Source organism: Hyla sarda, chromosome 2 (assembly GCF_029499605.1).
Source record: "Hyla sarda isolate aHylSar1 chromosome 2, aHylSar1.hap1, whole genome shotgun sequence".
Lineage (NCBI taxonomy): Eukaryota > Metazoa > Chordata > Amphibia > Anura > Hylidae > Hyla > Hyla sarda.
In genome coordinates, this window is record NC_079190.1 from 243,989,586 (window position 1) to 244,012,622 (window position 23,037).

At 42.5% G+C, this 23,037-nt stretch overlaps 1 protein-coding gene across 3 annotated transcripts in view; it reads left to right on the forward strand.

The window, feature by feature from the left end:
* The window catches only part of LOC130355929 (ras GTPase-activating protein 4-like), a 262,095-nt gene that overhangs the window by 115,437 nt on the left and 123,621 nt on the right, over positions 1 to 23,037 (forward strand). For 2 of the 3 annotated variants that reach the window (XM_056556794.1, XM_056556795.1), the window contains exons 3-4: positions 270 to 378; positions 5,467 to 5,528. In XM_056556794.1, coding sequence (XP_056412769.1) covers positions 270 to 378; positions 5,467 to 5,528 — 171 coding nt within the window. Of the gene's footprint in view, positions 1 to 264; positions 379 to 5,466; positions 5,529 to 23,037 lie in introns of all 3 variants that reach the window. The other variant, XM_056556793.1, reaches the window with a different exon arrangement.

A 23,037-nucleotide genomic window follows, 5' to 3' on the forward strand; every position in this document is an offset into this window, starting at 1 on the left:
AGTCTTCTCTTACTTTGCAGAAAGACTACCACTGGTCTAAACAGAGGACAATAAATGATCAAGTGAAACACAGAAAGGCCCTTGTTCAGCTTTATATTTGCTAATACCTCCTGAAGATGAAACATAGACTGTTGCCTGCAGGGTTCCTTTTGTGTAGGTTGTATATAAGTAAAGCCCAACTCTTACTAAAGCATTGGATATGAAACTATTGATATTTAAAACATTTTGTCAATCATTCTAAACAAAAATGTCTCTCTTTCTTAGGACAGCAACTGTTTGGAAAACCCTTTCACCATTTTGGGGAGAAGAGTACAAGGTTCACCTACCACCTAATTTCCATTCAGTATCCTTCTATGTTATGGATGAGGATGCATTGAGGTAATTTATGCACAATGGAAAGAAAATCTATTTTTTTTTTTTGCATAAAAATAAATGCTGATCCATATGGTTGCATAAAAATGTAAATAAAAAGAAATGCAGCAGATATTTAGGGATCATTCCCAATTGCCCATTCAAATCTCCAACTAGCAAAAAAAAAAAAAAGGTTTATGAGGAATTTAGAGCATTCTACAGTACACTGCTGTGAATTTGTAGTAAATCTTTGCATCAAATTTTGTCATGCATAGGGTGATATATGTCATACCATGTTGAATTTGCCAGTTGGATTTGCTGAGAAATCCTTGATGGATAATGTCTGCTGTATGTGGACTTATCATAAGGGCTCAGCAAGGGAATTTTTGCGCTGAATTCCTATTTGTATCTACACCCTTTTTGTTCCATTGAAAATGAAACAAATATGAGGAATTGCCAAAAAATAGATCATGTTTATTCTTCCATTGGAAATAAGATTCTTGTCGTAAATATCTGTGGGGAAATTACTGTTTAAGCAGAGCTGCTGAAATCCCATTGAAGTCAATGGGAGTGTGATACAATTCTTCTAGAATTCCACTTTATTTTTCCATAGTTTGAACCTACCTTTAATACCCACTGTCCAAATCTGCACTGTCCGTGGCAGCTCTCACAATCAAAAAAAAAGTGGTACTGCACACCATTATGTTCTAATGGTAGTCTCAGGACCTCATACTTCATATTACGAAGGGTACCAGCAGTCAGGCCCTCTCTAATGATACACTTATCCGCTAACCTGTGGATAGAGGATAAATATTAATGGACAGTAACCCCCTTTAAAGTCGGCAGTGTTCTCAGTGTATTATTAGTATTGGATAATGCATATTGTATACATATTTTAACGTTTTAAATGTTCTATATGCTCATTAAGTATATGCTCATCAAATATATGTTGCATTGCTGATATTTTAAGAACATTTACAGCTATGTCCATATAAAAACAACCTTTGCATTTCACTTTACTCAGTTAGCTACTGTGACTTTAGTCATAAAGTATATTTATTTGTTGTTTTCTTGCTGAGTTGTTGATATGACATCTTATAGGGAAAAATCAAAATCTTAATGAATTGGCTGTAGTCACGAATTTCAAAAAATAAATCTTTAAAGGCTAGTGGGAAAAATGTTCTGTCTGGAAGCAGAGGGAACAACGTGTTACCATGCAATCGACTGAAGAGCATTACGCATCCCGTTCCACTGGGATATATTAATTGATTAGTAATCTAGAATCTCAAAGATTGGAATGAAATTCATTAGCATCACAGCAAGGATTAAAAAACCACAAGTGAAGTGTTTTCCCAGAGGATGTCACTTTATTCAAGGCAAATAAGGCACAACACAATTCTTTAAACTAAAGTAAATCTTTACAGTAAGCAGCTTACAAAGAGTTAACACATATTGCTTCACTTATATACATTATATACAGTAATAGATAAAATGAAACAAATACCAGAACTTCAAAAAGAGTATTCTCAGGAACAGCAAATGTATAGATAAATAGATGTCTTATGTTCATGCATTGAGTTTGGGTTTTGTTGCTTGGCTCAGGACTACTAGTAGAAGTGGTAATGACAGTAAATGAATTAATGGAATGGGACAATTTTACTGTATATTATCTTAAAAATAGGAGATTGGCTTCATGGCTTCTGTTATTACTGGAGTCATGATCGATTCATCATGCAACAGATGTTAGTGGACTCAGATGGATCTTATTGACTTATAATAGGTCTATTATGTTACATTTTTACTGGATGCAAAAGCACAGCATGCAGCACTATTCTGGCAGCCATAAATTAGTGGAAACTTAATGAGGAATTTTTCAATGTGGTAGCTAGTTAGATGGGTCTATATAAGATAACATGGTTGCTTTCTTCCAGAAACAGAAACATACCTGTCCATGGGTTATGAGGGTGACACTGTAAATGAGAATGTGACCATGTTTATCTAATGCCATACAACCACTTTAAGAGGTGGGCTACAAGAGAAATTTTTGGGATATATTTTATTAGATTGTGTTTTTCTTATTGTGGGGTTTAAACGTGACTGATTGTCCCAGTGGAAACATAGCTTTTTCAGTCTAACAGCTACAGTGGGGATCAAAAGTTTGGACACCCCAGGTAAAAATGTGTATTAATGTGCATAAAGGCATCAATTACAGATTATACATTCTTATAATATGTCAACAAAAGTTAGATTTTATTTCCATCACTTACACTTTCAAAATAACAGAAAACAAAAAAATGGCATTTGCAAAAGTTTGGGCACCCTGCAGAGTTAATATCTTGTACTGCCCCCTTTGGCAAGTATCACAGTTGTAAACGCTTTTTGTAGCCAGCCAAGAGTCTTTCAATTCTTGTTTGAGGTATCTTTGCCCATTCTTCCTTACAAAAGTCTTCCAGTTCTTTGAGATTTCTGGGCTGTCTGTCACGCACTGCTCTTTTAAGGTCTATCCATAGATTTTCAATGATGTTGAGGTCAGGAGATTGTGAAGGCCATGGCAAAACCTTCAGTTTACGCCTCTTGATGTAATCCCCAGTGGATTTCCAGGTGTGTTTAGGATCATTATCCATTTGTAGAAGCCATCCTCTCTTTAACTTCAGCTTTTTCACAGATGGCATCAAGTTAGCATCCAAAATTTGCTGAAATTTTATTGAATCCCTTTTTCCTTCTACTCGTGAGATGTTCTCTGTGCCACTGGCTGCAATACAAACCCAAAGCATGATTGATCCACCCCCATGCTTAACAGTTGGACAGAGGTTCTTTTCATTAAATTCTGTTCCCCTTCTTCTCCAAACGTACCTTTGCTCATTCTGGCCAAAAAGTTCAATTTTAACCTCATCGGTCCACAGAACTTGTTTCCAAAATACAACAGGCTTGTCTATATGTTCATTTGCAAAGTTCAAACGCTGATTTTTGTGGTGAGGACGTAGAAGAGGTTTTCTTCTGAGGACTCTTCCATGAAGACCATATTTGTACAAGTATCTCTTTATAGTGGAATAGTGTACCACATCTCCAGTGTCTGCCAGATCTTTCTGGAGGAATTGTGCAGTCAAACGTGGGTTTTGAATAGTTGAATAGCGAGCTGTTCTGTCTGATATTTTCTTGGTCTTCCAGATCTTGCTTTAACTTCCACTGTTCCTGATGACTGCCATTTCTAACAGAGGATATTGACATCTGTTAGAAAACGTTTTGCTATCTTCTTATAGCCTTCTCCAGCTTTGTGAGCGTCAACTATTTTCAGTTTCAGATTTCTAGACAACTGCTTAGAAGAACCCATGGTGCTGATTGTTGGGGCAAGGTCAGATGAGTCTGGGCATTTAAAACCTTTGAGATTGACATCACCTGGTCTTCCCAGATGATGATTGAGAACAATCCATGACACTGGCAGGTCTCAGCTTTGCAAAGGGGGCAGTGCATGCTATAAATTCTGCAGGGTGCCCAAACTTTAGCAGATGCCATTTTTTTGTTTTCTGTTATTTTGAAAGTATAAATGATGGAAATAAAATCTAACTTTTGTTGACATATTATAAGAATCTTCTAATCTGTAATTTAATGCATTTTGGAGATTTTTACATACTTCTTTATGCACATTAATACCATTTTTTGCCAGGTGCCCAAACTTTTGATCCCCACTGTATGTTTACTAATATCCATTAAAGGGGTACTCTGATATCAGGTAAAAAAAAAAAATGCTGCAGGAGCATATAGCATTGCTTACCTCTCTGCCCCAGTTCTTAAACCACTAAAATACATTTGCTTTGTGCATTTGCAATCCTCTATACTACTACCGTATGTCCTCTCACCACTTCCTGGTTGAGCAGTTGCTCAGCACTACAATTCCCAGGGTGCATGGAATTCCAAGCTCTTCATCTCACCATCCCACCACCCTGACTACTCCCCTCTCACAGCACAGTTTCCCACCAAGAGCTTCTGCAGAGCATTGCTTTACACAGCAGGACACTTCTTTGCATAGCCAGTAAGTTTGCAGCAGCTGCTGTAAATATTCCCTGACTGCTTGTCTGCATGTGGAATTTGCAGCATAATTAAGCATGCTATATATATATATATATATATATATATATATATATATATATATATATGTGTGTGTGTGTGTGTGTGTGTGTGTATGACAGGGAGTTGTAGCTGTAGGAGCTGGTCACAGGTGGTGAAACCAGGGGGGAGGATGATGTGTTGTCTCATGAGGGAAGAAGTAGCTGGGGAGCTGCTGAGCCAACACCACATTGAAAATGAGATGACAAACTATCTGCGCTAAAGTTTTTGCACTCTGGGTGAATAATGTTCTATTTACTATGACTCCCTGAACTTTGTAATGATTTGTAATGATTATTTGAAAGAAGATGAAACTTAAATAATTGTGTTTGCATAATTTCCTATTGAATTGGTGAATCATGCAGAGCCAGTAAAATTTGTGGTAACATTGCATTAGTTATATGTCTACAGTTGGTAGCCTCATTAAATACAATTTACTTAAAACTGAAATACCCCTAAGGCAAGGTTTCCACACAGGGTTTTTTTCTGGTTGCTTTTGGATATTGCCACAGCAGTTTTTGAGCCAAAATCAAAAGTGAATCCTTCTTTATATTTCCTATTCCTTTTGAATTCACTTCTGGCTTTGTCTTAAAAACTGCAGTGGCAATTTCCAAAAACCAGCAGAAAAAAAATCTGTGTGGAAACCAAGCCTTAAGTGTCTATTCACACATACAGTATCCTGCGCATGTTTAATTTGCAGGATTTGATCTGTTCAGTCATTTAGTTTACATTGAAATCTGCCACATAAAATCCTGCGCATCAAGTATTCACAGGATACTAGACATGGGAATAGACCGTAAATCTTTATATTAGTATCTCTTCTCCATCAAATATGTCAACATATACAGTACAGCGATTCCACAGATTCAATAAAAAGCCATTTGTCTTTAGGGTCAAGAATTTTAGTTTTCATTTTCTTTAAGATGAAATAAAAATAGAGCAGCCTGCTGATCCCAAAAAGAGGAGTAAAGTTCAGCTTCAACTCAACAACTGATTTGTTTCTTCTTATAGCCGTGATGATGTCATTGGGAAGGTCTGTTTAACCCGTATTGTTCTGGCTGAATATCCCAAAGGTATGTATCTATTGCATTTTCTGTTCTATTCTAAACAAAATTCGATCCCAAAGGGAGACAATGTAAAAAATATGATCTGTTGTTGAAAAAATCAGATTTAAAAAAAAAAAGTTTATAATATTTTCCAACAGTCATAATTTATTGATACCATTTAAATGTGCTGTACCATGGACTCCTTCATGCAGCAATGCAGTAGCATAATTACACAAGCACATTTTTGAGACAGGCTACCTTTAAAAGGACAACAGGGAGAGAGGGTAGTTACTGCCCCCTTACTTTCTAGGCCCTTATTAGTACAGTACATAAAGCTCCAAATGTAATGACACTGATAGGAAGAGAATGAGAGAGCTAAAAAAAAAAAAAAAATAAAAAACTGGGCTTGCTTGTTTTTTAATAGGGAGTAACCAGCTGTCTGGAACTTCTGATGCCACACATTTTAACAAAACATATTTCATTGGACCAACTGGGCAATCAGTATACTTTAGCATAATCCTTATCATTATGTTTCCGATTAATTGCCTTTATTTCTTAACTGTCTTTATCCACAAGATTAGCGTTATGGGAATATATCCTGATGTTTTCTGTTTACTTATAAGAATACTGTATGACTGTCTAATTTTTGACTGATGTTATGTTCTCTTTCTTGTTGTTGATCTTTGCATGTTTGACATCTCTGTATGACCTCTTCTCTTCAATAAAGATGGTTGGAAAAATAAAATTGGCCTTAAAGGGGTTATCCACCATAAGGTGATTTTAGTACGATCTGCGTAATGGACATACTTAGGAAGGATCTGCGCTTGTCTTGGGGCTAAATGGCTATGTTGTGAGATTACCATAATACTGCGGCTAGCTTTTTGTGAACTGGTGTTTCCTGTTTGAGTTCTCTTTTTTTGCCTACAAACCCTATAATTCCATTTTCCTCCCTCCCACACATCAGCCACCCCACCCCCCCATTGAAACATAAATTAGCTGCATCCATTCAAAAGACCTGTGGTTTTCAATCTGGGTGCCTACAGCTGTTGCATTAGTTACAGATTGCTCCCTCCACCCATTGAAGCAGACAGGCTCCCTGTCATCAGCTGACTAGTGAGTCAGGTCTTGGCCGCATTGCAAGCTGGGAAAAGTCTTTTTGTATGCTGTTAAAAATAAATATTGGGGTGAAAATCACAGAAGAGTTGTTAGAAAACCGTCTCACACAAGTACAGACACTACATTATGAACTACACTAACTTTATAGCCCCTGTAGCATAGACAAATAACAAATATTCCTGGAATACCCCTTTAAAACAAGGCCTATTTTTGTAAAAATTTTTTTTCAGTTTTTGCAGAAAAACCTGCCGATTATTTTATGTCTGAAAACAATGGCCAAAATGGTATGTTAAAGGGGTATTCCAGGCAAAACCTTTTTTAATATATATCAACTGGCTCCGGAAAGTTAAACAGATTTGTAAATTACTTCTATTAAAAAATCTTAATCCTGGGCCGGACGGCCGTCGAGGATATCCAGAAGAATTTTGATGAGGCGAAAGCAGGCGGGTGGACTGGCGGTCCCAGACTGTAGAGCCTACTACATAGCAGCCTCTTTGGCACGATACCTGGACTTCCTCCACGGCCGCACGACCAAGAGGTGGGTGGGTCTGGAACTCTGCGACGTGGGGCCCCTAGTCTTGGCCTTTCCCTGGCTCCCGCGGGACACGATTACACCAACCACTCTCAGAGCCCTGCCTTGGGTGTCGAGGGAACTTCTGACTGTACTGCGGCGCTGCCTGCACACCACTGGTCTCCTGACACCTGATGGCCCCCTCACCCCCTTGTTGGGGAACCCTCGCTTTCCGCCGGGCCTCATGAGCTCCTCTTTTCTAGGACTGGCCGATCCCCCGACCCTCCCCCTGAGAGTCTTCTTGACGGGGACACAACTACGTACATATACTGAACTGATACCTGACCACTTACAATCCCCCGCTAGATACATGCAATACATGCAGCTCAGACACTTTGTCAACTCTAATGGTGATTCCCTGCATCTAAGTAGGCCCCTCTTGCCCTTTGAGGTGCTGTGCACTTCCACTTCCCCGGTCCCCCGAGCGGTCTCTCAGATATATGGCCTTCTGCTTGACGCGATGGCCCAGGAGCCACCTCGATACACGGGGGCGTGGGAGGTGGAACTGGGCACTACCTTTGCGGCCTCAGACTGGACAGCAGCATTCTCCCTCTGTAGGGCCCAAGAGACAAACTATAAAATCATCTCTAGATGGTACAGAGTGCCGTCTGTTCTGAATAAAATGTACCCGACGATGTCGGCGAATTGCTGGCGGTGTGGGGGAGACGTAGGCACCATGTCCCACATATGGTGGTCATGTCCATCCCTGGGCCCCTTCTGGGTGACGGTAGTCTCGCGCATACTCAATATAACAGGGATATCCTATCCCAATGATCCTAAGGTTCTGCTGCTGTCCATTCTGCCGTCATCCCGCTGGACTCCGGCCAAGAAATTAGCACGCTTCCTGTTGGTAGCGGCCAGGTCGGTGATCCCCCGGCGCTGGAAAAATAGCACCCCCCGACAGTGTCTGACTGGTATAGGGAAATTCTTTTTATTTGTCGCATGGAAGAGCTGATGTCGGACTCAAGGGGGACAACCGACAGTTCTAGTGCAATATGGGGCCCCTGGCTGAACTTCCTAGAATCCCCTCTATACAGGATTGATTGAGTTGAGGTGATGGTGGGCTTCTCTTCTCCGGCTACAGCTCTTGGCTCATACACCCCTAGCTTTCATTCAGTTTCGGTTGGACGAGTGGTTTGGTCAAGATCAGGTCAGTGACATTGTTCCTGTTTTTTCTTTATTGTGATTTGTACTTGTTTTCTCTCCTTGTTTTCCCTCTTTCTGCTACCCCTTTCCTTTTGCCTTTTTTTACTGTTCTCTCTGTATGGAGCTCCTCTGTCTGCCCGAATCCGGGCTCCTACTGACAATCAGAGCTTCACTCCCACTCTTTACTTTCACTCTCTTTGTGCTCACAACTTACTAAGCACAACTGAGAGCGCACATCCTGACCTTCCTGGAGTAACACTCCTGAATTTTGCATTTACGTGCCTGCTGTATATTATGGTTGGATTGTTCTCTCCTGACTGATTATGTTGCTGACTTTGTAATGCACAGCCCTGTTTTTCTGTCTTTTTCAACCTTTAATAAAGTTGTGTTTGAATACTAAAAAAATTTAAAAAAATCTTAATCCTTCCAATAGTTATTAGCTTCTGAAGTTTTCTGTCTAACTGCTCAATGATGATTGTTACGCCTAGCGCTCCGGGTCCCCGCTCCTCCCCGGAGCGCGTACGGCGTCTCTCTCTCCGCAGCGCCCCGGTCGGTCCCGCTGACCGGGAGCGCTGCACTGTCATGGCCGTCGGGGATGCGATTCGCACAGCGGGACGCGCCCGCTCGCGAATCGCATCCCAGGTCACTTACCCGTTCCCGTCCCCTGCTGTCATGTGCTGGCGCGCGCGGCTCCGCTCTCTAGGGCGCGCGCGCGCCAGCTCCCTGAGACTTAAAGGGCCAGTGCACCAATGATTGGTGCCTGGCCCAATTAGCTTAATTGGCTTCCATCTGGTCCCTGACTATATCTGACCTCCTCCCATGCACTCCCTTGCCGGATCTTGTTGCCTTGTGCCAGTGAAAGCGTTTTTGTGTCTCCAAAGCCTGTGTACCAGAACTTCTGCTATCACCCTGACTACGAACCTTGCCGCCTGCCCCCGACCTTCTGCTACGTCCGACCTTGCTTCTGTCTACTCCCTTGTACCGCGCCTATCTTCAGCAGCCAGAGAGGTTGAGCCGTTGCTAGTGGATACGACCTGGTCACTACCGCCGCAGCAAGACCATCCCGCTTTGCGGCGGGCTCTGGTGAAAACCAGTAGTGACTTAGAACCGGTCCACTAGCACGGTCCACGCCAATCCCTCTCTGGCACAGAGGATCCACCTCCTGCCAGCCGGCATCGTGACAGTAGATCCGGCCATGGATCCCGCTGAGGTTCCTCTGCCTTATATCTCTGATATCACCACGGTGATCGCCCAGCAATCCCGACAGATCGCCCATCTAACCCACCAGCTGTCGGAAGTGTCCACCATTGTGCAGCAACTTCAGTCGCAACTTCAGCAGCAATCATCTCCTCCGCCAGCTCCTGCACCCCTTCCGCAGCGAGTGGCCACTCCTAGCCTCCGCCTGTCCTTGCCGGACAAATTTAATGGGAACTCTAAGTTTTGCCGTGGCTTTCTTTCGCAATGTTCCCTGCACTTGGAGATGATGTCGGACCAGTTTCCTACTGAAAGGTCTAAGGTGGCTTTCGTAGTCAGCCTTCTGTCTGGAAAAGCCCTGTCATGGGCCACACCGCTCTGGGACCGCAATGACCCCGTCACTGCCTCCGTACACTCCTTCTTCTCGGAAATTCGAAGTGTCTTTGAGGAACCTGCCCGAGCCTCTTCTGCTGAGACTGCCCTGCTGAACCTGGTCCAGGGTAATTCTTCCGTTGGCGAGTACGCCATACAATTCCGTACTCTTGCTTCTGAACTTTCCTGGAATAATGAGGCCCTCTGCGCGACCTTTAAAAAAGGCCTATCCAGCAACATTAAAGATGTTCTGGCCGCACGAGAAACTCCTGCTAACCTGCATGAACTCATTCATCTAGCCACTCGCATTGACATGCGTTTTTCTGAGAGGCATCAAGAGCTCCACCAGGAAAAAGACTTAGATCTCTGGACACCTCTGCCACAGTCTCCATTGCAATCTGCGCCTAGGCCTCCCGCCGAGGAGGCCATGCAAGTGGATCGGTCTCGCCTGACCCTGGAAGAGAGGAATCGCCGTAAGGAAGAGAATCTTTGTCTGTACTGTGCCAGTACCGAACATTTTTTGGTGGATTGCCCTATCCGTCCTCCACGTCTGGGAAACGCACGCTCGCACCCAGCTCTCGTGGGTGTGGCGTCTCTTGATGCTAAGTCGGCTTCTCCACGTCTCACGGTGCCTGTACGGATTTCGCCTTCAGCCAGCTCTTCCCTCTCAGCCGTGGCCTGCCTGGACTCTGGTGCCTCTGGGAATTTTATTCGGGAGTCCTTGGTGAATAAATTCCGCATCCCGGTGACCCGTCTTGTCAAGCCACTCCACATTTCCGCGGTCAACGGAGCCAGGTTGGATTGCACCGTGCGTTACCGCACGGAGCCCCTCCTAATGTGCATCGGAACTCATCACGAAAAAATTGAGTTTTTGGTCCTCTCCAATTGCACTTCCGAAATTCTCCTTGGACTACCCTGGCTTCAACACCACTCCCCAACCCTGGATTGGTCCACAGGGGAGATCAAGAGCTGGGGTACCTCTTGCTTCAAGGACTGCCTTAAACCGGTTCCCAGTACTCCCTGCCGTGACCCTGTGGTTCCCCTTGTATCCGGTCTCCCTAAGGTCTTTATGGACTCTGCCTGCCATAAGAAGTGCCTCTCCCCCCCTCCCAGTCCAGTCAGGCAAGCCTCGGTGCCTCCTCGTGGCCCTCGTCCTGGTGTCACACTGCCCCGTGCCAGGCCTCGCCCTCTGCCCTCCCTCCCCATTCCCACTCCTGCTGTACTGCCTGCCGTTGAGGAATCCCTCCATCCTTTCCCGGTGTCCTCATCCCAGGGGGGGCAGTTACCGGACAAAGAGAAGGGGAGACCTAAGGGGGGGGGTAGTGTTACGCCTAGCGCTCCGGGTCCCCGCTCCTCCCCGGAGCGCGTACGGCGTCTCTCTCTCCGCAGCGCCCCGGTCGGTCCCGCTGACCGGGAGCGCTGCACTGTCATGGCCGTCGGGGATGCGATTCGCACAGCGGGACGCGCCCGCTCGTGAATCGCATCCCAGGTCACTTACCCGTTCCCGTCCCCTGCTGTCATGTGCTGGCGCGCGCGGCTCCGCTCTCTAGGGCGCGCGCGCGCCAGCTCCCTGAGACTTAAAGGGCCAGTGCACCAATGATTGGTGCCTGGCCCAATTAGCTTAATTGGCTTCCATCTGGTCCCTGACTATATCTGACCTCCTCCCATGCACTCCCTTGCCGGATCTTGTTGCCTTGTGCCAGTGAAAGCGTTTTTGTGTCTCCAAAGCCTGTGTACCAGAACTTCTGCTATCACCCTGACTACGAACCTTGCCGCCTGCCCCCGACCTTCTGCTACGTCCGACCTTGCTTCTGTCTACTCCCTTGTACCGCGCCTATCTTCAGCAGCCAGAGAGGTTGAGCCGTTGCTAGTGGATACGACCTGGTCACTACCGCCGCAGCAAGACCATCCCGCTTTGCGGCGGGCTCTGGTGAAAACCAGTAGTGACTTAGAACCGGTCCACTAGCACGGTCCACGCCAATCCCTCTCTGGCACAGAGGATCCACCTCCTGCCAGCCGGCATCGTGACAATGATGTCACGTCCTGGGAACTGGGAAGATATCCCCATAGGAACTGCACAGCTCCCGGGACGTGAGTCATCAGAGAGCAGTTAGACAGAAAACAACAACTCAACTTCAGAAGCTAATAACTATTGGAAGGATTAAGATTTTTTAATAGAAGTAATTTACAAATCTGTTTAACTTTCCGGAGGCAGTTGATATATAAAAAAAAGTTTGGCCCTGAATACCCCTTTAATTTAGCCTAACACTGAAAATTCGTATTGCTTTTTAGTTGAAACAGTAGCCATCAAATTAATTAAAAGGTAGTCTGAGAGTTTAGGAGATTTTTATTTATACTCTTTTAAATTATAAAACAATATATTTCTCTCCTTTAAATCTTTAACTCCTTAGACATCCATATTTTCCTCATAATAAGATGTCTCTTCAATTACTTTTAGGCTCCTTAGAGTATTTTATATTTTTTTTGTATAATTGTAAGCTATTAAACCTACAGGGCCATATGAGGGCTTGTTTTATGTAGGATTAAATTAAATAAAACATTTTTTGGGGGGGTGGGGTGGTGGGGGATTTCTACGCAGTGCATTGGACAGTTAAAATGATGTTATCTTTATTATGTAGGTCAATATGATTATGTGAATGTGTCAAATACAGTATAGGTGTACAATATTGTACTAATGAAGATCTTTATAGTTAATCAATAACTAAATATGTGGGAAACAAAAATATTTTTGTTGATTTTCTATGTGGGGAGGAATGAGTCATCACATATAGTTCTTTATGACTCCTATAGTCTTCTTTTTAATATGAGTTCAAGTAATGTTCTTATTTCTGTTTTTGTTAGTTGTTTTTCTTTAGAACAAGCAGGGAACACTCGTTTCAGATAGAAAGGGGATCTCCACATGACATTTGTTTCAATTCTACTATTAGTGAGATATGGCTCAGGAAGTAGCAGTCAGTTGCCGAGAGATAGTACAAATCTGATGGAGGTGTAAAATGGGTGATTGGAACGAGAGAATAAAACGTTAATGAGGTGGGGGTGTATGTAAGTAAATGGAGGCAATAAGGTATCCTGTATGTTTTTGTTTAGGTAATTACTTTATGACTATATAGAAGCAAGAATATTTTTGTTTCAATCTGTGTTTGTTTTGATAAGCTCAGTTGAACAGTATAATAAAAGTTAATGTCTGTAAACTACTTTATAACTGTATTGTTAGTTCATAGAAATCACATCAAAGAAAAACAAACAATGTAGTCATGTGGGAGGCCTGGAAAAGGCTGAGAGGATTATAGAAAATCAGTGGGGTTAAAAAGAATCTGTTTTAGTGGTAGAACATGCTGATAAGAATCTTAAGGTCCCTTTACACAGGCCAATTATCAAACAAATGAGCATTCCTATGAATGTTTGTTCCCAATAATTGGGTCGTGTAAAATTGGCCCAGTGATCAGCCGACAAACAAGCAAAGGTCCGCTCATTTGCGTGCTGATTAAAACTTTTCTGTGCTTCATAATGTTCATCCCTGTCTGCCGCACATTGCCCTGTGTAAACGGGATGTGCGACTGCAATGATAAATTTAATGGCTCACACAAACAATCCAGCAATCGATCATTCGTGCTACCCAGATACACAATTGATTTAGCCTTGTGAAGGCTCAGCAAACACGAGATGGGCACTGATTGCATGCCTAATGTCAGCCTGTCTAAATGGGTTCCCACTATCAGTGGGTAAGAGGCTTATTCAAATTTTATGCAAAATGTGTCTGCATGTCCCATTGCAAAAACTTTACCAAAAATGGCAGCCATAACTGAACGGAAAAATACTATGCCATTTAAATTGTACAAAATGTAACTACCAAACCTTTGCTGTCCCTCTAATCCTGATTTACTAGTGTGCGGTCTGTTTAAAAAGAACCTGTCAATTCCCTGTTTCACACATTAAAGGGGTATTCCAGGCAAAAACTTTTTTTTTATATATGAACTGGCTCCGGAAAGTTAAACAGATTTGTAAATTACTTCTATTAAAAAATCTTAATCCTTCCAATAGTTATTAGCTTCTGAAGTTGAGTTGCTGTTTTCTGTCTAACTGCTTTCTGATGACTCCAGCTCCTATGGGGATATTTTCCCATCATGCAAGGGATATTCTCCCATCATGCACAGCTCCCGGGACGTGACATCATCATTGAGCAGTTAGACAGAAAATTTCAGAAGCTAATAACTATTGGAAGGATTAAGATTTTTTAATAGAAGTAATTTACAAATCTGTTTAACTTTCCGGAGCCAGTTGATATATATATATATATATATATATATATAAAAAAAAAAAAAGTTTTTGCCTGGAATACCCCTTTAAGCCAATAACTTTGAACTGTGTGTGTGCCATCTATAAGCAGCTACTCCCTACTCTCCAGTCATATAGGAGTAAACACAGAGGCTCCAGTCATGCTCCCCACATCCTCATCCTGCCCTGTTAGGTTTGATTGACAGCCTTAGTGCATCCTGTCTGGTCCTGAGGTCGGTTTGTGAGGCACCAGGGCCCTGACAGGTTCTCTTTCACATTTGGATATAGATTCTCTTTAAATGACAAGCACTACTTCAGTTTAAAGTATAATGATGACAGCACATTTTACAAGTTAGGCTGTGTTAACAGTAGTACTAAGGCTTCTATATTACTAAAGCCATGGGAGATCAATTGTGAAATGGATTCAGATTAATTTTATATACGGTAGTTATACAGAAAATCTTTTTTTATTTGCAGGAAAGGATAGCACATTTATGGTTGTCATCAAGAGGCTAAAGAAACCCAATGAAAATAAGCCTTCATATTTTTGAATGTAGGTTGCAATCATGAAGCCAAACTAATATAAAACAGTAGCTGAAAAAGGAACAAACTGTATTTACAGAATATTACACATTTCTAGACTTTGAAATCAACTGGCCATATAATCCAGTATAGAAGAAAGTGCAGTCGGCACTGCCAGGCCTGACAGTTGTATGGAATATGCCCCGGTGAAAATCTCAAACTCGTCCCCCTTCTCACAGTGGTGCTCTATCGTAGAACTTCTCAGATATGAACAACTAAATACTGAAGAAAGATGTCCGATGGCACTCACCACATGATTCTTTATTGGGACAGACAAGTCATGGATACAGCAGCTGGCCGACAGGCCATTTTATACTATATACAGCGCTTAAAGGGGTACTCATGTGAAAAACTTTTTTTTTTTTTTTTTTAAATCAACTGGTGCCAGAAAGTTAAACAGATTTGTAAATTAAGGAAAATAAAATATACCAGTCCTCAGTGCACTAACTCTTCAAAGAGTTATATGGTATCAGTCTGGGAAATGCCAAGAAAAGAATTCAATAAGATGTACCAAAAAATATATATTTAATAAATGTACCTCAATATATAAGATATGAATATCAAGTGACAATTAAAATATAATTTTAAAATATTAGTGTTAATAATGTGCCAAACGTGGAAATACAAATAAATACAAAATATGACGTGAAATACAAATAAATACAAAATATGACACTGATGGTATCAAACAACTGTGGTTTCCAGTGATAACCATATGTTCTGTCCTGTAAATGAATATATCGCAGTCCTAATATAGTCTTGTGTGAATAGTGGCCATTTTCATATGTCCCGCATATAATGAAGCAGTCTTTCTTTTTTGCCAATTGTATCCACTTAAGGATGGTAAACTGTATCAATGTTTCCGTATTCTGTACTCTCTAAGATTGCTGTATTAATGCTGTATTGATATAAAGCGTAATATCTGTGAATGAATTGTCGGCACTTTCGTGCCATTCACCGCTCCTACGATCTGGTTGACTGTAACGCTCAAGCTGGGATGGCGATGCACGGCCACGTCTCCCTCAGCTCGCTTTATTTGTATTTCATTTGCAGGATTCACATTGTATTTATTTGTACTTTATTTGCAGGTTTCACACTATATTTACATTTGTAGGCTGTATTTTTATTTACAGGTTGTTCCTTGCATTGTAGGACAATTCACCCCGTCATAGGGGATACAATAATTATTATTATTTTTTTCTAGGCTCCATCTGAACCATTGTGCGTTTTTTCTATTCCTGGTGTGAATAGTGACCATATTTACATATTGGTTTTACCAAGTTATATGGTGGTATCCATTTTGCATATTTAGGTGCCAACGTGGGGCACATTATTACCGTATATACTCGAGTATAAGCCGACCCGAGTATAAGCCGAGACCCCTAATTTCAACCCAAAATCCCAGGAAAAGTTATTGACTCGAGTATAAGCCTAGGGTGGGAAATACATCATCCCCCCCTGTCATCATCCAGACCCGTCATTAACATCCTCATCATCATCCCCTTGTCATCATCCCACACGTCCCCCCTTCATCATCCCCTTGTCATCATCCCACACATCCCCCCTTCATCATCCCCTTATCATCCCACACATCCCCCCTTCATCATCCCCTTGTCATCATCCCACACATCCCCCCTTCATCATCCCCTTGTCATCATCCCACACATCCCCCCTTGTCATCATCCCACACATCCCCCCTTCATCATCCCACCCCCCCTTCATCATCCTCTTGTCATCATCCCACACCCCCCCCCCTTCATCATCTTCTTCTCATCATTCGCCCTCAGTGGTCTTCAACCTGCGGACCTCCAGAGGTTTCAAAACTACAACTCCCAGCAAGCCCGGGCAGCCATCGGCTGTCCGGGCTTGCTGGGAGTTGTAGTTTTGAAACCTCCGGAGGTCCGCAGGTTGAAGACCACTGCGGCCTTCGACATCATCCAGCCCCCTCTCACCCCCTTTAGTTCTGAGTACTCACCTCCGCTCGGCGCTGGTCCGGTCCTGCAGGACTGTCCGGAGAGGAGGTGGTCCGGTGGCATAGTGGTTCCGGGCTGCTATCTTCACCGGGGGCGCCTCTTCTCCGCGCTTCCGGCCCGGAATAGAGGTGTTGCCTTGACAATGACGCAGAAGTACGTTGGCAATGAACGCACCTCTGCGTCGTTGTCAAGGCAACGTGACTATTCTGAGGCCGGGCCCGAAGCGCTTAGAAGAGGCCTCCCCGGTGAAGATAGCAGCCCGGAACCACTATGCCACCGGACCACCTCCTCTCCGGACAGCCCTGCAGGACCGGACCAGCGCCGAGCGGAGGTGAGTACTGTACAGAACTAAAGGGGGGTGAGAGGGGGCTGGATGATGTCGAAAGCCGCAGTGGTCTTCAACCTGCGGACCTCCGGAGGTTTCAAAACTACAACTCCCAGCAAGCCCGGACAGCCGATGGCTGCCCGGGCTTGCTGGGAGTTGTAGTTTTGAAACCTCTGGAGGTCCGCAGGTTGAAGACCACTGCGGGTGGGGGAGTTCACTCGAGTATAAGCCGAGGGGGGTGTTTTCAGCACGAAAAATCGTGCTGAAAAACTCGGCTTATACTCGAGTATATACGGTAACTAATATTTTAACTAATATTTTAAAATTATATTTTAATTGTCACTTGATATTCATATCTTATATATTGAGGTACATTTATTAAATATATATTTTTTGGTACATCTTATTGAATTCTTTTCTTGGCATTTCCCAGACTGATACCATATAACTCTTTGAAGAGTTAGAGGACTGGTATATTTTATTTTCCTTGATTTAACTCCTTTTTTCCTCTTTTGGGTGAGAGGTATCCAGTTAACCTCGTACATTTTATGTTGTAGAGCTATGCATCCATATTTCTAGATTTGTAAATTACTTCTATTAAAAAATCTTAATCCTTCCAGTACTTATTAGCTGCTGAATACTACAGCGGAAATTCTTTTCCGTTTGGAACACAGAGCTGCCTGCTGACATCATGAGCACAGTGCTCTCTGCTGACATCTCTGTACATTTTAGGGACTGTCCAGAGTAGGAGAAAATCCCCATAGCAAACATATACTTCTCTGGACAGTTCCTAAAATGGACAGAGATGTCAGCAGAGAGCACTGTGCTCCTGATGTCAGCAGACAGCTCTGTGTTTCAAAAAGAAAAGAATTTCCGCTGTAGTATTCGGCAGCTAATAAATACTGGAAGGATTAAGATTTTTTTTTAATAGAAGTCATTTACAAATCTGTTTAACTTTCTGGCACCAGTTAATTAAAAAAAAAAAGTTTTCCACCGGAGTACCCCTTTAATCCTGACCTTCGACATCTAACACAACCCCCTCCCCTTTTATAGGTAAACTTTTTTTAAACCTCTTATTCTAATACAAAAGTAAAAATCTATACCAAAATATAAAAACTTATTAGGTTCATATTGCACACCAATTGCAACAGATGGAGGAGAACCGAAGTGACTTATACACAGTAGAATATGAAAGTAGAGTTAAGGACACCATACCTTTACTTATTGGGCTAGGGGAGGTAACTCACCACAGTCATGAATGGGTCACGCCTCTTTAACCCTTACTATTCTACGGGAACACGCTCAGGTCTCGCTTATTCTCATGTGTAATGATCTCATGTGTAATTTACCTATATAAAAATAACCACAGCTACAAATCAGAACATATACCACATCTTTTGTTTTACAAAAATAGAGAACAGAAACATAGCCACACAGCCACAATCTGTATTTGATCTACTTGCTTCTCAGTATAATTTCAAAAACTAACAGGTTATTAGTATACATTTTGATCAAAAAGTACAAGCCAACTTGCCACGTCAATGGAAGTAACAAAGATTCCGGCACTCTATAGATGCTTGAAGAAATGCTTTCATTTATTTAAAGGGTATTCCGGGCAAAAACATCTTATCCCCTATCGAAAAGATAGGGGATAAGATGTCTGATCGTGGGGGGCCCGCCGCTGGGACCCCCGCGATCTCCCTGCAGCAGCCCGCATTCTATGCGTAGCGGCGTCTGAAGTTTTGGAAACCGCTGAGCTTCCAAGACAGGGACGTGATGTCACGCCACGCCCCCTCCGTTTATTTCTATGGGAGGGGGCGTAACGGCCTCAACGCCCCCTCCCATAGACATGAATGGAGGTGGCGTGACGTCACGTCCCCGTCTCAGAAGCTCTGCGGTTTCCGAAACTTCAGGCGGAGCTACGCATAGAATGCGGGCTGCTGCAGGGAGATCCGCCGCTGGGACCCCCCCGCGATCAGACATCTTATCCCCCATCCTTTCGATAGGGGATAAGATGTTTTTGCCTGGAATACCCTTTTAAATCATAAACTGCAAGAACATACAACACAGCACGCGTTCTGGCTTTTCAGAAGCCGTTTTCAACTGCATAGTTACATCATGGGATATGGGCATATTTTATATGTGACCGACAGGTACAATTCCCAGTAGGTGTCTATCCAAAACACACGTGACAAAAAATTTTTGTGAATGGAAGCAAAATCACAACAATAGTAATGGATGCGGAATCCTCACATCGGCTGTTGCAGCTATGGGAATGAAAGAGAAAGAACAGAGGTAATTAGATGTACGACTAGGGATTCAATATAATAGTCTGGACAGTTCACATTCACGATTCAGACCCCGTGGCTCTAAAATATCTAATCTGTGGATCTGGAAAGCTTCTCTACGTGCAAGAAGCTTTTTGATATCACCGCCCCGTCTGGGAGGAATGACCTCGTCTATCACCTGGTATCTCAACTGAGTTATCGTGTTACCACCTAATCAGAGTGGGTCCCTAACCTAAAACTGCCATAGCGCCGGGCGGCCACCACTGCCTCCGCAAGACCAAGCCCACAGGGAGAATGACCCAGTGGCCAGGCAGCCCCACCGCTCCCAACCAAGCCCCTGGCTCTGGGTTAAACCACCCCATAGACAAAGCATCCCAGTAACAATGGCCGCCACAGAGCACCACACCAGTGTGTAATGCTTTGTCTGTGTGGTGGTGTAGCCCGGAGCCGGGGGCTTGGTGTTGTGGAGGCAGTGGTGACTGCCCGGCGCTGTGTTAGGTTTGGGACCCACCCTCATTGACTAGGTGGCCTTGACGTGGCGAGTGGGCTTGTACTTTTTGATCAAAATGTATACTAACAACCTGTTAGTTCTTGAAATTATGCTGAGAAGCAAGTAGATCAAAATGCAAATTGTGAATGTGCTGCTATGTTTATGTTTCTCTATTTTTGTTTTATATTTTTTTCCAAAACTTCATCCTTTTGCAATATATACCAGTTTTTATGAATTGATGACCTAAGGATTTTTTCCATGGGACTGAAAGCAAAAGAAAAGGTGAAATGTTTTTCTGAACTATTTTCTTCTACACTTGACATTGAAACAGTCCTTTAATGATTTAACATACTTGAGAAGGTATTAAAGCCCTCGAGTAAACTGGTCTTAATCCTTATTGGTACATGCTAGGCACAGAGGTGTGCAGTGGCTCTGTAATGTACTACACTGCACTTGCAGGGTTAGATTTGGCATTTGAGACTTTAGACTGACTTGTCTTTAGACTGACTTTACTTTGGACTGACTTCATTTGAGACTGACTTTACTCGAGACTGACTTTACTTGAAACTGATTTCTGTTCTGGCAGCTATCCTAATATAAATTTGTACTTCAGGGGTCTTCAACTGGGGTTTTCCGTGGTAACCATTGAAAAGTCTCCCTCCCTCACCTATGTTTCATCGGGTAACTCTGAGATGTCACTGACCTAAGGACATCCAGAAGGGAGACTCTAGATGTCTTTAGTCCCCAGGTTCCTCCTCGGTCCCTGGGGACTAGGTTTAAGACAGGATAGCCCTTAACCCTTAATTTGCTGAAGAGTGGACGTGTGACTTGTTGCTAGCTTTACACAGACAGTTAACCCAGCGCACTACATTTAGGTTTAGTGCATGCAGGAAGCAAATAAAGACATGGGAAAAATACACTTACATAGGAACACATTTAAAGACATAGACCTGAGACTGAACTGGGTACCTTTAAGGCAACAGCCACCCGAATAGTGTTCATGGTAGCGTCAGGTCACCCCACTCTGGGATAATACAAATGTCCTCCATGTTTGCAATGGTAGTGTTTAAAGGGGTATTCCAGGAAAAAAAAATTTTATATATCAACTGGTTCCAGAAAGTTAAACAGATTTGTAAATTACTTCTATTAAAAAATCTTAATCCTTTCAGTACTTAAGAGCTTCTGAAGTTAAGGTTGTTTTTTCTGTCTAAGTAATCTCTGATGACACGTGTCTCGGGAAACGCCCAGTTTAGAAGCAAATTCCCATAGCAAACCTCTTCTAAACTGGGCATTTCCCGAGACACGTGTCATCAGAGATTACTTAGACAGAAAAGAACAACCTAAACTTCAGAAGCTCATAAGTACTGAAAGGATTAAGATTTTTTAATAGAAGTAATTTACAAATCTGTTTAACTTTCTGGAGCCAGTTGATATATAAAAAAAAGTTTTTTCCTGGATAACCCCTTTAAAATTTAATATGTGAAATCTAGGCTTTATTGTCCTACAGTCCCCAAGGTATAAGTGTGTACGTTGAAATCATAGCAGAATTTGATGCTGGTATCATAACAATCTACCTAGATTACAATGTTACCCTAGTTATTAATGTATTTTTGCTAGGCAGCCATGAAAAAAAATACAAGAATTCCTGGCAATGATCCAAAATGAAAAATAATTTCTGCCACTGGGCTATTAACATGCTTAACCCCTTAAGGACTCAGCCCTTTTTCACCTTAACGACCACTGTCACGTTATGCATTAATAACTCTGGGATGCTTTCACCGTTTATTCTGATCCCTAGATAGTTTTTTCGTGACATAGTCTACTTTCTATTTTCGGGGTTACTTGCATCCTTTTATATTGATTCACAAGTACAATATGTTTACTTTATGTTGACATCAGAAAGTTGACATGTTTTTACTTTTTGAAGACATTAAAGGGCTTCAAAGTATAGCAGCAGTTTTCAACATTTTCACGAAAATTTCAAAATCTGAATTTTTCAGGGACCACTTAAGTTTCGAGTGGATTTGAGGGGCCTTTCTGGGAGAAATACCCCATAAATGACCCCATTATAGAAACTTCACCTCTAAAAGTATTCAAAATGACATTCAGTAAGTTTGTTAACCCTTTAGGTGTTTCAGAATAGCAGCAAAATTGAGGAGAAAAATCAAAATCTGCATTTTTTACACTAACATGTTCTTGTAGCCCCATTTTTTTTTTCATTTTTAAAAGTGGTATTAGGTGAAAAATCCCCACAAAATTTGTAGCCCAATTTCTCTTGAGTATGGCAATACCTCATATGTTGGGATTTTTTAAAACAAATTTAGCTGTTTGGTTTTTGGGGGCCATGTTGCATTTAGGAAGCCCCCATGGTGCCAGAACAGCAAAATAACCCCCACATGGCATACTAAATTGGAAACTACACCCCTCACAGGTGACGACTTTGCGTTGAAGTTAGACATGAAAATAGAAAATTAGATTTTTAACACTAAAATGATGGTGTTACCCCAAATTCTTCTTTTTCACAAGGGGTAATAGGTGAAAATGGACCCCAAAATTTTAAGCCCAATTTCTCCCGATTAAGAAAATTCCCCATATGTGGATGTTAAGTGCTCTAACAGTTACATACATTCAGGGGAAAATACAAGAAAGGAACACCCACATGTGAGCCTATTACAAACAGTACACCCCATAGGGAAGGTGTATAGGGGTGAAGTGGAGATTTGGAACAGACGGTTGTTCCCTAAATTTATTTTCCAGGAATGGATGAAGTGTACTATGGGGGGGGAATGAAAATTGCAATTTTAATACTGATATGCCAATTCCCAGAATGATGACTAGCCAAATAGAGAATAGCCAAAAGTAAAAATGATGCCCACCCCAAACCCTATGCTCTGCATCATCATTCTGGGAATGTGATGTGTGTGGCAGTCCCTAACCTGTTACCTCAAATGCGCACCCCGCTCAGGTGGGTAGAGAGCACTGCGCATTTGAGGCAACTGCATACCTCCAACGCTGTTGACTCTGTGTCCCATGACCCATTTCTTGGGGGGGGAAAAAAATATCAGGGGTATTGGGAAAGAGTTTTTTTTTGTTTGTTTGTTTGTTTTTTGGGGGGGGGGGGGGGGGTTGGTTTTAAAATTTGGAAGACAATGCACTCTGGACTGGTACATTGGAGTATATTAA